General features: G+C 43.6%; 1 protein-coding gene across 29 annotated transcripts in view; it reads left to right on the forward strand.

The window, feature by feature from the left end:
* The window catches only part of LOC137791955 (protocadherin gamma-C5-like), a 220,533-nt gene extending 205,094 nt beyond the window's left edge, over positions 1–15,439 (forward strand). For 10 of the 29 annotated variants that reach the window (XM_068587348.1, XM_068587293.1, XM_068587283.1 and 7 more), the window contains exons 2-5: positions 7,863–7,921; positions 8,811–8,864; positions 11,109–11,206; positions 12,744–15,439. In XM_068587348.1, the coding sequence (XP_068443449.1) occupies positions 7,863–7,921; positions 8,811–8,864; positions 11,109–11,206; positions 12,744–13,039 (507 nt within the window). In that variant the 3' untranslated portion in view covers positions 13,040–15,439. Of the gene's footprint in view, positions 1–171; positions 2,997–7,859; positions 7,922–8,810; positions 8,865–11,108; positions 11,207–12,743 lie in introns of those variants that run through there. The other 19 variants (XM_068587391.1, XM_068587377.1, XM_068587411.1 and 16 more) reach the window with 7 other exon arrangements.
* The last annotated feature ends 2,486 nt before the right edge of the window (positions 15,440–17,925 follow it).

The following is a 17,925-nucleotide window of genomic DNA, read 5'->3' on the forward strand; positions in this document are numbered from 1 at the left end:
ATCTGCATGTTTACACCATATAACATTAAGATAGCATCTCTTTTCCATATTTTTTCTTGGATTAAGAAAAATGCAATTTTCAGCAGTCATGACAGCTGTTGTTCAGTTGTTCTTGTCTTCTCAAACTTTTCCAATGAGCATCAGTGTGATACTCGCCTGCCAGTGGAAGTGGAGTCACTGGAAAGTTTTCACTGTGTGTGAGCTGTGTGACAGAGCTGGTCCAGCCCTGCCCGCCAATGGGGGAGGCCTCTGTGGCCTCTCCCCGCCCATGTGTGAAGCGAGGCAGAGACAGAGCAGGGAGTTTCAGCGAAGGGAGAAAATACTTTGATTTTCGCCCTCGTTTTTTTTTAAAGACGGGCGAAATGATCACATCAAAACTTCCCATCGCTCTATTTTTAAAAAGGAAATGTGTAATATCAAGCCTGGCCGCCTCGTTGTAACATTACTATGGATACGTTACGGTGAAAGAAGAAGTTAAAAACTTTCCCGTTCTCCGATCCTCGGAGCGCAGCACAATGGACTCCAAACAGAGGAAGCGCTCCGGAGGAGGGAGGCTGCGGAGGCTCTGCTTTTATCTAGCGTGCCTCTCCTGCGCCTCGGCTCAGCTCAGCTATTCCGTATCGGAGGAACTAAGACCGGGCTCTGTCGTTGGGAATATCGCTAAAGATTTGGGTCTTACTGCTCAGGGGATTGTTCAGAGGAGATTGCGGGTGGTCTCGGAATCCACAACGCAGTATTTTGAGGTGAAACAGGCGACCGGCGATTTGGTCATCAAGCAAACAATTGACAGGGAGCAAATGTGCGAACTAAGTTCAGCATGTTCACTACATCTTCAAATACTTCTGGAGGAACCTTTAGACATTCATCGCGTCGTGGTGGACATTCTGGATGTGAATGACAACGCACCGCAGTTTTCAACCAGCAACATTTCTCTGGAGATATCAGAGGCGGCCGCGCCAGGAACCAAGTTCCGTTTGGAGAGCGCGCACGACCCGGACGTGGGTACCAATTCGTTACATACTTACCATCTCGCAGATAATGACTTTTTTATTTTGAAAGTGGAAACTAAAAGTGACGGCAGTAAGTTTCCAGAGCTGCTGGTGGATAAACCTTTGGACAGGGAGACGCAGGCCTCGTTTCGCCTTTTGCTCACTGCGATAGATGGAGGCCAGCCGGTGAAATCTGGCACAACACTTATGCTCATTAAAATTCTGGATGTAAATGACAATGCGCCAGTCTTTGACGAGCCGGTAAAGAAAGTTAGGCTTTTAGAAAATGTTGCACGGGGCACTTTAGTGACAAAATTGAACGCGACTGACGCGGATTCGGGTAACAACGGAGAAATATCTTTCCTTTTTAGTAAGTACACACCAGAACGAGTTTTCAACCTTTTCAGTGTGGATTCTAAAAGCGGGGAGATCCGTGTGAAGGGGGATGTGGATTACGAGAAAGCCACTGCATACCACATCACGGTGCAGGCCAGAGATGGTGGTTCCCCCGCTATGGAGGGGTCGTGTAACGTCATAGTGGACATCATTGATGTGAATGACAACGCACCAGAGGTAACACTGACAAAACTAACTAGTCCTATCAGAGAGGACTCGGCCCCAGAGACTGTGATAGCACTCATAAGTGCACGGGACCTGGACTCTTCTGTAAATGGGGAGGTTACATTAACTGTCCAACCAGGTTTACCATTTAAACTTAATTCAGCTTTTGGCATGCATTACAGCCTCACCACTGCTGGAAACCTGGACCGTGAGACTGTCCCAGAGTACACAGTGGTCATCAAGGCCACTGATGCCGGTTCCCCTCCCCTTATATCACAAACCACCTTTGTGGTGAAGCTCTCTGATGTAAATGACAATGCTCCCACCTTCTCCCAGCCTTCATACTCTGTTGACATCCCAGAGAACAATGCTCCCAGTGCCCCCATTGCTGCTGTTTCGGCCACTGATCCAGACCTTGGTGACAATGCTCGCATCTCCTACTCTGTCTTTCCCAGCATGGTCCAGGGCTCACCCATCTCATCTTATGTCTATATTAACCCAGAGAGTGGCCACATCTACAGCATGCGCTCTCTGGATCATGAACAGCTTAAAGCTTTCCGTATTGAGGTGCAGGCTCGGGACGCCGGAGTGCCCCAAAGGACAGCCAATGTCACGGTGCATGTCTTTGTGGTGGATGTGAATGACAATGTGCCAGTGATTGTTCACCCCTCCTACCCAAAAGACAAAGGAATACAGTTAACTGTGCCCCCATCCGTGGGCCCAGGGCACCTCGTAAATAAACTTGTAGGGGTGGATGCAGACAGTGGGCACAATGCATGGTTGTTCTACTCCATCGTCCCTGGACCAAATGCTGGCATGTTCCGTATTGGGGCCCACAATGGTGAGCTCCGCACAGCCCGTAAATGGGCAGAGGAGGAAGAGGGCTCGACTTATGACATCGTGGTCATCATTCAGGACAATGGTGACCCGCCGAAGTCCAGTTCCGTGAACATTACAGTAACTGTCGATGAGAAAGGCACGATTAATGATGCTCCGGCAAGGCCTCACCACACACCTTTCTACCACCGCACTGGGATGTCGGACATCACTTTTTACCTCATCATCGCTCTAGCCTCTGTATCAGCTGTGTCCTTTATCACTTTTGTCATTCTTATGGTACGTTGCCTAAGGCACCGTGACTCAGGGCTCGACGACTCTGACTGCTGCTGCTACGGTCGTCATAGGTCCAGCCGCTACCATCAGAGGCCAAGCAAGGACCTACACCTGCAGCTCAATACTGATGGGCCCATACGATATATGGAGGTGGTGGGTGGTAACCAGGACCCGAACACACGCACCTACAGGCCCTGTTACTCCACCCTATCCAGCCGGAGTGACTTTGTATTTATGAAGACACCCATGATGAGTCACAACAACACGCTGAGTCACAACAACACGCTCAACATGACACTCAGCAGGAAGCACCTTATGAACTCAGCCTGTGAGGTGAGGGATTAGAGCAAGCATGGCATTGGTGGGATGTGCCATTGTGGGATAAGACCATCACAGGTGTTTCAGTGTCTATATATGGGTTCAGGAAATGCATTAAGTGTTTAAAAAATGTTGTTCACATGCAGTTTTGATTTTGTAATGTTATATTTTTACCATTTAATCTAGATTACAAAGCTATTCAGTATTTTAAAACCTCCCTTGTTTCATCTGGAGGCTCTCTGTCTACATGGCAAAAGAGCTCTTTGTTGACACAGGTTTGGGAAGGGTGAAGAACATTTTAATATGTCATTTAACCTGAGGCTAGGACATGTGTTCTTACTATCACTGACTTCAAGTAACTAAACGACAGAGAGGAGTTGTTCCTTATGGATAGAAAGTTTCAGATAGTCAGGCAGAAAAACAGTAGTTGGAGAGGAAATGTCAAAAGAGGTGGACACATAAGTGCTCCAAACAGATGGAGAGGAAGAGACAGACAGATGAAAATATCCTGCAGTGTTGGCTCAGTGTAATGGCTGGGAGACAGAGGGGAACAGGATGACAGGCGGTGAGATGGGGGGAAAGAGAGGAAAGGGCCAAGGAAAGAAAATGGTCATGGTAGGGGTGGAGGAGTCAAAGAATAAAGCAGTAGCTGAAAAACAGGAATTCATGGGGTCAGTGGCTTGAACCCTAACTTCCTGTTGTCCTCTGAACTTTAGGTGATTGGTTCCAGGACTCTGCATCATATGAGTGAGGATGTTTTTACTGTGTAAATGCTGCACAGACATTTCTATTTTCACTTTTTTTTAAACTTTTGTGGGGTGTGAAGCAAAGCTAACCACATAATAGTCACATGCATGAGAGACAGATGATCCATTTAGTGCTTTGACGTAAAGGAAACACAGTGATAGAAGATTGCAGAGAGGGTTGTCACCAGTATGAGTCACTTCATGGGATGCAATGAAAAAAAGTCCATTCATCCTTAACCATGTCATGTGTAATATAGAGTATGATTGAAGATTATTATTGTTGCTGTGGTGTTTTGGTGATAGCTTTTTCTTCTCAACACAACAACAGGATCCTTACCCTTGTGTCTGTATATCCATGAGATTACCTTCTATCTCATGAGTCTATATTACATAGACATTCTCTTGTGCTGCATTAGGTTGTTCCTGAGGTCGGCAGGATACCATCTGTCTCCTTGCTCTAGTGACACGTGTCGATGCGGACAACAGAGGAAAAAAGAGGGAGGGCTCGAGAAAAATAAAAGAAGGATGGCTCTTTACGCACGTGTGCCATGGCGACAGACGGCGCAGGCTATAATGGCTTTAGAGCTGCTGCCATCACTGTGGGTGTTTATGTGCTCGAGTGTGAGATTGTGTGTAGAAAAAGCCGGGCACGAGGAGCCTCCAGTAACTTTAGCAGGACCCTGGGGCCTCCGTACCCAATCGTCAGTGTGTGTGTATGCTCTATTCATCAGCAGTGTGCTGTTTTGGTTTTAACCATGTGCGAACACAGAAAGTTTGGGGGATAATCATAATGATCTTAGAAACATTAGTGAACAAAATTAAAATGTTTATTTGCTCTCACTTGGCCTGCAAAATATTTCTCTTTGCATTGACTCGAAGCTGCCATGCAATCCTGATGTCACGAGTTTAACTGACTAACTAAGTTGCCTCTTCACTTCAATCTTTACAGCTATTCTCCTCTCTATACAAGCACATGTATAAACTCAAAGCAGGATCTGAATAGTCGCATGACCATGTGTTAGTTCAGTCTTTCAGCCTGTGGGAGTTTACAAGAGTTGGCACGTGCACTGAGTTCGGCCGAGTGTTTTGTAAATACACTTTAATATGGATGGCGTAGCTGCACATGCGACAAACTGGCTCATGCGGTTCAGAAAAACCGTCCTCAGGGGTTTTGTGAGTTGAGTCATGATGTTTGTTTAAAGGAGAGGAATATCTAAATCAAGCAGCTCACAGTGCTCAGTCTTTCCCTTGTAATGAATTCACAATATAATGAATTTTAGTGGTAACACATTCTATTTTTCTTTATATCTTGAGATTTCTGCAGGCATAATAATTGTCTTTGTGCTGAAGGTTATGATATAGTTACTGTGTGTATGTCTAAGCATGTTTAAATGGATCAGAGCAACAGAACAGACAATATGTCCTCTGTTCAGATGGAGCACCTATAGTTTAGCCACGGTTCTTTTAACATCAATATAATGTGTGCATGTGGTCGGAAACTGAACCTTTTACTAATAGTATCAGATAGACCTGCATGTGTGAAGTGAGTATCTGCATGTACTGTATTGTTTCACCCATGTCACATGGAGAGAAATGGATGATAATGTATTTGTTCTGCACAGCTGATAAACCTTTGTGCATCACAATAGAGAAGTGGTTAAGCAGTAAACCAGATGTTTTAGCTCACATTTCTTCGAACATGCTGGATGAAGTCCAGATGTGCCCATGAGCTGATCACTCCAGTTTATCCCTGCTGTTAAATCCGGTGCTCACATAATCACACATATTGAATATCGTATCATCTCTTTATATGATAGTTATTCAACTGTTGTATACAGTATTGTCTTGTGGTAGCTAAGGGACTCTGTCAGGTTGTAAAGCACCTGGAGAGCCTTCAAAGCTCTTTGGTTCAATATAAAGATGGAAGGGAAGCATACTGACAGTGTATGAAGCTTCACAGCTGGTATGAAAGTCTTTCAATTGTATGAGAATCAGGGCCCGTAGAGCTGTAATCCCTTCTTCTCTCTCCATTGACCTAGTCTCCCTGACTAGTGTACATCCACTCTCTATCTCCAACCTTTTAAATTGAACGTGTAAGAACAAAAACAAGCACATCTTAAGATGTTCAGATAACTGGAACTAAAGTCAATTATATTTTGATCCCTGCATGTCACTAGATCTGGTTTGTTGCTTTCCCTGGCAACTGTTGTTGCCTAAACAACATAAGGACGCAGCAACTCTTTACAGTTTGTTATCCGACTGAGTGAAAAGAAGAAGTTTAACTTTCTTCTTGAGCAGATATGCATTATTATTGACCATATTGAATTATGCAAGATACAGTACTGTTTACCTTAAGTAAGTACTGGGGCCACGTATTCCACTGTTACCCTTTATTCCACATGCTTGTATGGGATTAGACCTTGGATGGACACGCGTGTGTCTGTGTGTGTTTGTGTGGTGAGTGCGAGTCACACAGCTGGAATGCTGGGCCTCTCTGTGGAGGTTTGCCTCCACACAGTGCAGATTCTTCTCTCTATCCTGAAGCTCAGACAGACTTGCACGCCCACGTAATGCATCTCTGAGTCCACTTTTAAACTCGAAACATTGACCTCTAAAGGGAGGACAAGAGTTCAAAAATGCCCATGCTCATCCTCGTCCTCTATGGGTTTATGTTGCAATGACAGCTTGTGAATTCTGGCATTACAGTTTGTTATATAGATATATCTAAGCGCACTTTTCTTGAGTGTTTAACACTCAACTGATTGGGTTGAGTAGCCACCAAGGTGAAACGGACCCTTTTATAGACAACATTGAAAGGAAATGGACTATCAGATATTTTCACTCAACACTACATGGATCATTGTTCAATAGTTGGTTTATTCAACAAACACTGAATGTGATGCAACTTGCTTAGCACATTATCATTCTGACTCCCCTTTGCTGTTTGCAGTGTCCTTCATATATCTTAGTAGAGCAGACAATATACCAAAGTTGCTTCTTTCTCTCCCCTTTAGGTAGCTGTTGAGTTCTCTGTAATTCTTTTTTTGTTTGGTGTGGCAGTCACTTGTTATGGATACTGAACACAATTCTCTATTTCCCTTTTTTTTTTAAATGTGTTCTCTTGTCTGTTCTTTTTGTGCATTCGATAAGTGACCATTCACCGGAGCATTTGATCCTTGTTTACCTGCATGCTAATAGATGCTCCCGTCTCAACTGTTCCTTTTGTGTAGGTATTTACTCTTTCGGTTTTCTCTCCTGCTCTCTTGCTTCTTTCCATCCTTCCCTCGGGTAGAACATCTCTTTTAATAATGCAGCACATCATCCTACTGGCTTCTCTCTCCTGGGAGCTCTTGTGTCGATTAGGCGGCAGAATCTGGAGCCAAGCCAAGGTCTATTCACCGCATCACTGCACAACAAGAGAGCCTGAGAGAGAGGGAAAGAGCTAGAGAGATGGAAAAGACATGGTGGTATGGCCAGCGAGGTGGAAATGGACAAGAGTGCAAAGGGCTTGAAGACATTTATAGAGAGAAGCAGGGACACATAAAGAAGAGAGAGGCTTTTATGACTGCTGAGCCACCATCGTTGCCTTATCTCCATGACGTTTTGGTATCAAAATAACAGTGTTACCTTCCAAGGACTCTTTCTATCCTCTGCCTCTATTAAACAGAATCATATGAGAGCCCTGTAGTTACTCAACTGACAGTGAAGCTCACCAATCTGTCCCCCAAAAAGTCTTGTCTGGAGAGTTCTGTTTTGCCTGCGTTTCTTCACCAACGATTCTTGACCCAGATTCATCTTGCAGTGGATGTGCATGTTCTGCTTTTATAGCTGATGTTACAGTCATGTGATCCTGTAGTTCTTTTTTTTATATGATCTGTTGTTTTTTTTGTGAGTCCCATTTTGTCTTTGTTTGTGTGTGAGTTTCCTTGCTGCATTTTATGCTCCACAGCTTTGAGAACAACATAGATGGCTGAGCATAAAAAGCATAAAAACTGAAAAGATGTTCTAATTCACAGAAAGACACACAGACATACATCATCATCATACACAGATGTACCAGCCCCATCTCAGAAACGTCTTGCCGTTGTTGCAATATAACATACAACTCATGTTGCAACTTCTCTTCTCCTTACAGCAAAAGCCCCCCAACAATGACTGGCGCTTCACACAGGGACCAAGACCTGGACCTAGTGGGTGAGTAGTGAGACACACACACACATATATGATACATACAGTATATATACATATATAGGATGAAAAAAAATTAATGATGTCAAGGACATGTTGAGCTGCACGAGGCAAGCTTATCGTTAAGACACAGGCAGTGATGAAGGATGAGGAATACAACAAGAGGGGGATGGTAGTGATAAGAACTCGCTACTCGCAGAGTGCTGATTGTAAAGAGCCGATGACATCAAAGTCACGATGTAACCATCTGAATCAAACTTTGAATTACACGGCGGTGAGGATTTTATTGCATGATTCTGCTCAGTGATTTACACCGAATGAGCATCTCTGCCTTGATCCTGGCTGCTTTATAAAATGGCTGCCGCAGTGCCCCTCCCCCTCCCCTCATGCTCTCCTCTCTGCGCTCTCTCAGCCTGTGCGCCATCACTCAGTACTACTGATGAGGGACGGTGACCAGAGCTAGTGGGGGGATTGGATTGTGTATTTATCCTTCTTGCACCCTTTTCCGTTTCTGCCACATCTGCGAGTTCCTACTGACTTGCTTAAACGATAGTTTAATTGTCTTTATCTATTTCAGTCGTGTGTTTTAGTGACTGTGTATGACAATGGTTAATGATTGCTACTCTGCCCATATTGTGTGGGCTAAAATGGAGTGAGTGCAGTAACAGTTTTCACAACAACGATTGCACAACACATTCTCTGAGTCAAGTTTTCTCCCTGAAACATACCAGCTGGGGCAAAATGCTGTTTTGAGCCAAGTCAGGAAAATGTTAGACACACACACTGACACAAACACCACTGTCATACAATACCACTGGGAAAACTAACACTAACGCCAGCATTCAGTCAAATACACAATGGTTCTTGCAGACTGTATAACCTGTTGTGTTTTTAGTCCCCACATGCCATACGGTACACACATACGATGGACGCCGAAGAGTGGGACAAGGTACTAATTTAGACGTAGACACTAAATGGTCACTTTCTGTCCTTAGAAGCTGATCAGTGTTCAGGTTTGTGAAGTCACTGTTCAGTGGAAGAAGGACCTGATCACAAATCGGCTGATAAGGGCAGAGGGTCTAACATATTGTAGGTAGTGCACTGCAGTTGAGTGCTGTACTGTGTGTAGATGTACCTAACCCATAGCTTCTGTTAGTCTCCCTAAAAGTTTGATGGGGTTTGTTGATCGATGTGCTTAGGCCACAATGCCTGCTGTGGCGTAGAAAGGATTGTGACACTTGAGTTTGTGTGCAGTGTTTTGTAGATCTATTAATGTTATGCCTTGTATGTGTGCTATACATAGAGCCATGATACCCTGAGAGCTCTTGTTTTCTCTACTTCTCAGAGGCTGACTGGCTTACCATACAGTGTTGCCTTTGATGTGTGTCTGTGATAGTTGTAGCTCAACATCACCACATGCGGCTTTTTCATGTGTTTTATCAACAAGAAAGAGACAATTCAGACAGCTGTTTCATGATTCATTTCTTTAAAACACCGGTGAGGGGTTACACAGTAAACAGCACTCCATACACAACTCCTGAGGTCAGATGCCAGCATGCACATCATGTGACTGGTTTAATGGCCTTGAATTAAATTAAATTAATTATTTTCTACAAGGAGACACATCCTTAGAGATAAAACAGGCCATGTGAGGTTGCAGAGGAAAACAATATTGTTGTCTGGCCAACCAGTGGCATCCCCCTGGGCCACAGTTGACACTCTTGCCCACAGGAAGTGATAATCCCGACCACAGGAAGCGCTTAACACAACCACAGAAAATTATAGTACAGCTAGATGCTAATTTAGCTCAAACTAAGCATGCCCTTTCATCTAAAGTGATGTGAAGAGGCATAAAATGGCTGCCCGGGCTTTACTGACCATGCTCTTACCCAGCCTGTTTCTCATTGGCTGTCTGGCACAGGCCAAACATGTCTCTCTGCCTCAGTCTCTCTCTGGTGCCAAACTGAGAACCACTTCAGAGTTTTGGCAGCAAATGCTGGCAACCTGCTCTTGGACAAATCCTTGCTTTTACGTTAGAATTCCTCTTTGTGTCCTTTACTTTTCCTTGAGAACCTGATGTAGACCAATTTGTCCAAGAATTGTTTTAGTTGGTTTTAAACAGGGAACAGAGAGTCCCTTTGTATGTCCCATCTATTTAACACACTAGCTATATGCGTATAGTCCTGTTTTTCTCATGTATTGCTACTGCCTGTGTTTGTCGGATAGTGAATTCTCAGACTTCAATGTGTCATTTACTGTCCATTTTAAAGCTGTACACCTAATGATCATCCACTTAATGCCCTCATCATCAAACAACCAATGTATTGAACACACAGATGCACAATTCAGGAGGATGAGGAATAAGTTAAAAACATGTATATTGTTTTTGCACTGCATAATGGTTTCATAAGATTTGTTGTGACTTCTGCTGGTCTTCTACTGAAGTGGAGGGACATTTATGTATTATTTCGCTGACAGTGTACCAGTAGTTTGAAGAAAACATACTGCAGTTTCAGGATCGCTCCAAAATACAATCTTAAAATCAACATAGAGGTTTATTGGCACATTGGAAAGAGGAGCAGAGCCAAGATTAAAGCATTGTGACCTAGATCTAGTTGTAAAGTTTGGCCTGGTGTCACAGGAGTTTGAGTGGAAATAAGTAGGTGAGCATAATAGATCGCAGGTCTGCGTTCTCCTTTGTTGCCCCCACATGCAAATTGCAGACTTTAAATAAACACGCCTTTGAAGGTGAAATTTGCCCAGATGGAAATGCTCAGTGCCTACTGAGCGCTGCATGTGCGACAACGCAGACAGCTATTTCCTTTCGAAAGGGGGATCATTAAATATTTATTAAGATTTGCTAGACGGCACAGTGCTCACGGTCATACCGGAGAGAGTGTGAACACCGTACAATGTTGACCGTGTGAATGCGCGAACACGCTTGCTTCTGTGTGTAAGTGTGCAGATAGACAGGAGTGTGTTTAAGAGTGTGTATTTGTTTGAGACACACCCTGTTTGTAAACTATCCCTGTTTTCCTTGCTGAGTTCCCCTCAGGCTGTGTATTTGGCCATCAGCTGCTTTGCCTTTACATCATAAACCACCAACTGTCAAACCAGTCAGCTAAACACACAGGCAGTGGAGAGGACCAACAACCAGTTATTTACAGTTTTTCTCTCCTTGTTTTCGCCACAGTGCAACTGGAGGACCTGAGGTTGCCATGGGAACTGGGCCCTGGCCACAACCCCCAACTGAGGCTGAGCAGCTCCAGGCGCTGATGGCTGCAGCCAACGGTGAGTCCTGTACCGCGTCATCCTGTTCCTCCCTTCCATCGATTCATCTCCTCTTTTCCAAACCAGTTGTTTTCTTCGGAAGCTTAGCGAGGGCGCTCGGGCAAAGGTTGTTTATTTAGGTTCCTGTTTGGTTGGAGGGCAAATAGCGAGACTCGCTCATTGATACGGCGCTCTCTCTCGGTCCACATTGATGTTTCCATTTCGTGCTTGTGTGTTAATAATTATCAGACAGTTGACGTAGCTACCTGCAGTTGATTTGTTGAATTCAACTACATGACAGAGATCCATGTTTCCACTGTAAACACTCATCACATGCTCAGTGTTTTCGCAAAAGCAGAAGCTACAGAGCTACATGAAAAATTATGTAATATGTCTCCTTTAGGCTCATATATAACTAAAGATTCCCATATTGCACAACATGTCCTCCTTCTACTGCCCTATTTCTCTGTTCCTGCGGTGACTGCCAAAGCAGGCACTGCAGAGAGACATGTTAACAACACAGTTATTCATCTGTGGGCTTTTACTGTGGAAGCCTTAATAATAACATAAAAAATAGTCAGAAATGACAGAGGGACTAACTTGACATGATTTAATCCAAAATATGTTCAAGTCATTGTTTCCACTGTTTTTTAAACCAATGACAAACCACATCTCTCTCCCTCTACACACATAATCACACCCTCCCCCCTCTTGGACACTGCACCGGACGTTGTGTGGAATTTTTCCATTGCAGTGAACAGCGAGAGAAAAGACTCTGTCTTGGGCATTGTGGTGACGTGCACGTCAGCACAGAGTTAGACAGAATTAACAGATAGTGCCATCAGGAAGAAATAATCAAATAGTCTGTGTTAAATATTGAACATCTCTGGCCTATACTTACTGCCACTGTGTTCATCAGCACAGTGCAATCAGTTAACAAAGCATCGTGTAAGTGCAGAAAGATGTATTATAAAATGTGTTTTCAGATACTGCATGTGACGTTTTAGAAGCCAGTTAGCAGCAGGACAGTTTCTGTGTGCATATGTGTTTATATAGGCTGAGAGGAGCTACAGGATGGGGGAGGGAGCATTTGTGTCTTTGGTTCTGCAATGCAGGGGTTAGGGGAGAATTATGAGCCGAGCAGCTACGTCATGCGCACGCACACACTGAGGGAATGCATGAAAGAAAACCAGAAACACTGAGGAGTATGTTGGGGAGACGGTATCATCATCTTTGATCAGAAAAAAATAGCTTTGCACAAACAACTGTGTGACACCTCTTTTGTCTTTTTTGTTTATATTTTTCTACTGCTGCGTTAGTTCACTGCATCCTCAAGTTTTGCCTGAGCAGTGGAATATGTTTATAACAAATGTAAAATTCACACAGCATCTACCTTCAATTAAGTATCTCATTTATTGGTTTAATCTTCTCTAATGACCTATTTTAATTCCACTCCTTTAATAAAACACTGTCACGCAAAATGTTAGTTTTCTAACAAGTTTCATCCCTGTCTCCTCTCCACCCGTCCATTCCCCCACTCTGTCCCTCTTTCCCCCAGAAGTAAGCGAGGCTACGGGCACACTGGGACCCGGCACCATGGGATTGAGCACCCGCTACAGCCCCCAGTTCACCCTGCAGCACGTGCCCGACTATCGCCAGAACGTCTACATCCCCGGGAGCACGGCCACCCTGACCTCAAACCCCCAGCAGCAGCAGATGCAGCAGCAGGCCACAGCCCAGCAGGCGGCCCAGCAGGCGCTGCCCCCGGCCCAGGTCTCGGCCCAGCCCGAGCCTCCCAAGGCCGCCCAGACCCCTGCCTCCAAGAAGAAGTCAACCAAGAAGGAGAAGAAGTAGAGTTGGAGGAATGATGAACCCGGCCTGATCTGATGATAAATGCAAACTCCCATAGCCCCCCATAAGGTATCTTACTGCTCTGCTGTCACTCATGTTAGCCACGGTCAAAATAATGACGGCAAATCACTTTTGACTACATGGACGTTGGATAGATGTTGATGGTTCCTTGAAAAGTGTCTTGAATGTGCTGAAGGCGGTTGATAGTGTTGATAACCCGTGCTGTGCTAAATTTTTAGTATTGCTCGCATAGTCTTTGTTGGTAGATCATTTTGGCAGGGTATGGGGGGTTATTGTGATTTTTTTTGTTTCTTTTGGCAAAATCAAATGAACTTGGACAAAGAGATTCAGTGTAAGGAACCTTGCTGGGATGACAATGCTATACGCAGTGATGTATTCAGAGATGAAATGTTAATGTCTTTCACGTTGGATTTATTGTGCTCTTTCCCTGAGATGGAAAGTCAGCTATTGTAAAGTATGCTAGTTGCCATCCATTAGATTCTTATATAGGGTCGGCCTTGCAGGGTCTTAAACCATAAGCCCTGTGGATATAAGGCTGTTGTTCGACAGGTATTACAAACTCTTCTGCATGCTCTTTAAGATTCAAACCACATATACTAGTTTATAGTTGCAACCTATGCATTACAAAAGCAAAAGAGGAGGACATTCTGAATCCGTTATCCTCCCTCCAATCGCAGGTCAATATAATGCACATGTAGCATTTATTTGACACAAAATTAAAATTACTTTTTTAAGCATAGTAAAAAAATAAATAATGATCTGAGCATGCATCCAGAGAAAGGTGCTGGCAGAGGGTGGGGTGGCATGATTGTGTCATTGAGTCACGAGCCATGCTGTCCATGCAGGTGGTATAGCAGCAGAGACTGGCTACTTGTATAACACCTCCAGATGGGCACAAACATGTCTCGCTGCCTTGCACCCTCTACCCTCCCCTCCTCCTCACACCCAGCTTGTGTCTTCTCCTCACTCACTACCCCACGTTGAGAGCCAAACAAAGAGAAATGCACTGTTCGTATTTTGATGATCAGATAATGAAGGGGTAGTAATCACTTTGGTCTTTGGGGAAAGGCATACACACTTGAGTGCTTAGGACTATCTAGACACTTTACAGGCCTCTAGGGCCTCGGCTGAGTATTACCCCTCACTATCCTGAAGTGTTGAAGAACTTCTTGATGTGACACAGTAACATGTTTTTTTTCTTTGGGAGATAATGATTCAATAGCATAGAAGAATTGTTTGTATGAGATATGAAGTCTTTACTTTGCCGTCCATCTGTCCTTCAGGCCTCTGGCCAGACACAACTGCATGAGAAAAAGCAGCTGGCAGGCTGGGTCAGGGGGAGTGGAAGGGGTGTGGTGAGGGGTTCACAGACTGAGGTGGCACCATAACATCAACCAGAGGGGTGATAAACAACATTGTCTCTACCCACTGAATGTACAGAGGAACCACTGTTGATCTGCCCACTCCGTAAACTTTCTCTAATGCACTGACCCCGGTAGAGGTCAACAGAGCCAAGCACAGCTGTCCCTGTTGGTGAGGAGATACCACTCGAGAGCTCTTTGAAATGTCCCTCCTCTATTGGCATCATGAGAAACCTTAGCCTCTCTGCCACTCACCTCTCCACTCCACTCCCTGGTCCTTTGAGGCTCTTCTCCACTGTAAATAAACACACAGTCCTGTCGATGGTATGAGCCAGTTGTTTGTATAGTAGGGATCAAGTCCAACAGTTTCAAAAAGTCCCTCCCACAAGGCGTGGCTTACTACTGGAATGTGTTGCATTTTGTTTTTCAAGAAAAATAAGAAAACCAGTTTAAAAAAAAAGAATCAATAATGAAAAAAATCTGAGATGTTCTTCAACAGTTTGTGTTGCAATGTAGTAACTAAGCACCATGGAAGCCAACTAACTCTTCAGTGTAAATAAATGAATTAAAGACAACTTTAGATAAGTAAGCAAAGTGACACACGTAGACTAGTTAACTTGTGATATGTGTTGCGCATATTTTTGTGTTCAGTTTCTCTCTACTATCTTTTGTCACCCTTTAAAGAAACAAAACAAAACAAAAAAAATATGGAAATGTTTCTATCCTTCTGTAACCTCTTAATGTTCTTTTGCGGTGATTTTATCTTGTGCATTTGTGAAAGAATGCCTCTCATTCTCTTTCTGTCCATATGAACAAATGATTATAAATATTATATATGTGTACGTCCGTCCGCTGCTGAATTAATACTACTCTATCCTGCTGTATTATCTTTCTTATCAAATGCTTAGCCCCCACGCTATACCCCTGTGTTACTCTCTTATTTTTATGCTAATATTTATATTGCTGTTTTATTTTCTCTTGAACACTGACATTTCAAATAAAAAGATTCTGAAATCATTTAAAAAAATCATGTGTGGGTTGTTTGTTTTATGCTTGCTATCACACGGGCTATATTGAGTGAGTTAATTGTGTGCATTATTTGTACTGCTATTGTAACTGTAAAGCAAATAATCCCAGTTTGTGTGTCTGTCTTTAGCTTATCTCGATCACCAATCATCTACGTCACACTTGGTGGGTGTATTGCTGGAGACCCCATTGAGTGCTTTGTCAAATGTGGTTTGATTTGGCTATTGTGTTCAACATTAAAATACTACAGAAACACAAACAGCCCTCTGTGTAGCAACAGGGACTGAGGTTCAAGGCTCTACAGACGAAGTTCATTGACAGCAGTTCACTTTTGCTGCTGAATGCTAAATATACTAATGTTAGTGGATCTGCATGCTATCCAAATGGCCACGCCTCATGACAAAGCTGTAAGCAGCAGTGGGCCCATTTCCAAAGTGCATGTATGTATACTAACACGACAACGTACCTCTTCTTCAGTCCCCTGCAGGATGTCCGTGAGCCAGGCAATCCTTTTGGGATCCTAAGAAACCAATGTGAGGAGTTAGATAATAACGTCTCATTTGTGTTCTGTGAAGCAAATTCATCAAATTCAGTGATACCAAACAGCACATAGACTATAGTTGGCCAGTCACCAAGACAGGAAAGAAACAGTTTTTTCAACAAATGAAATGACACATAAATTACATTACTTGTGATTGGTTCGAATGGTGTTCATACTAGAAATGAACTGCTCAAGAGTTCACTTGAAAGTAGTCTGAGAGCACCCTTTCAAGGCAAAGTAGCGTGCTTAAGTCCACACCAGAGTTTGAATCTGCCGCTTTTCTCTAAGTCTTATCCTTTTAAGGTGTTATTTGTGACCATGGCAGATAAAAAGGAGTAAAACAGATCACGAAGGAGACCACAACATCTCATCTACCACTGAATTAACACAGATATGTCAGGCTTTTTATCAACTCTTCCCCTGCCATATAATAAATGGGAGTGATTCATTGGGACACTTTATTGCCACGCTACTTCTGTTAGATTAATAAAATCGATAAATTATGTTTTGATTAATGTTTTGCATGAATCATTTAATTGATTGGAATTGGCATTTTTCCCACTACAAGATGAACAATATTTACCCACAAGAAACAAAGAGACTTAATGTAACTGCAAAATGTTTATATATCGTATTTTATATCATTTTTTAATGAGATAAAAACCTGAAAAACACTTCACTCACTGTTCTCTTTAGAGTCGTGATTAATACAATTGGCATAAGATGAAATAGCATGACACCTGCACTTGTATTGTATGATGTTGGCTATTGTCTAAATATTGAGACTTGATATACAACATGGAGGAAAATGTCAAAACATTCATTCCATCTGAACCCACTGTCTCCTCTATCTCACCCTACTCGAGCCACATGTTCTTTAGCTTTCCTCTCACAGATCCTGGGGCCACTAAAGGGAACATGGCAGCCTGCTTTGTGCCTTTCACAAGGTCTTACACAATAACATAGTCCCTATAAATAGCCCATGGGACGTCACTAAGCAAAACAAAAGGAGCAGGCTTCAACTGCAGCGCTGCAGATGTTGGGGGATGGACGGAGGGACGGAGGAGCTGGAGGGATGGAGATGATGCGAGTGTTTGTGAATCAGACCATTCAAAGTACAGCTAATGGACTTTCTCAAAATCAAAGCCACTGACTGCAGAGTGCACATGACCAAAAGCTAAGAGAAAATATATGGAAAAAAATATATATTTTTTGTTCATTAAAAAAAAGTCCCTTCTGCTGTTTTAAAACACAAAAACAAATTGTTTTAAAGAAAAATAATATCAATGTGACAATCGAGTTAATTCACACAGCAGCATTACAACATCAAACACAGCAGACTCACTGCAGACCCCAAAATGGCCGACTCCACTCCCCCTTCATTCATTGTGTTATGTGGTTGCCAGGCGACTGTCAGCCCCAGCCGCTGGATGCTTTCCTCTGTTCTCCACATCTTCATTACAGATCCTATGCCTTGGCCATTATTGGCTTCACTCTGGGCCTGGCTGAGCTGAAGGACCTACAGGAAGACAAACATATTTCAGCCATTAGTCAGACCTGGCAACTCTGAGAGAGACATATGCAGGAAGCCGGGCAGAGATCGTCTCACACACACACACGCACACACACACACACACACACACACACAAGTTGATGAGTCAGAGGGAATAACGCACTGGAGGGTTGTCCTACTTTCACTGGAGATCTGTATCTTTCATTTGAGATGGTAACAATCAATGGCACTATGTACATATACTATACACCCTATTAGGGGTCTGTCAGCTGGTGTCCGTCACCCCGTGACTCACAGAGACTCCTGCTGTCCTCACTGTCCCTGTGTGTCATCCATTTCCTGGAGGGGAGACCCAGCAGAATGGTAAGATTGTCCTTTTATTGGCCCCCTTCACGCCGCCCACCACATCTTGCTTAATTAAGCACAT

Source organism: Clinocottus analis, unplaced genomic scaffold (genome assembly GCF_023055335.1).
Source record: "Clinocottus analis isolate CAN_PGR_092001 unplaced genomic scaffold, fCliAna1.0.p SCAF_10, whole genome shotgun sequence".
NCBI lineage: Eukaryota > Metazoa > Chordata > Actinopteri > Perciformes > Cottidae > Clinocottus > Clinocottus analis.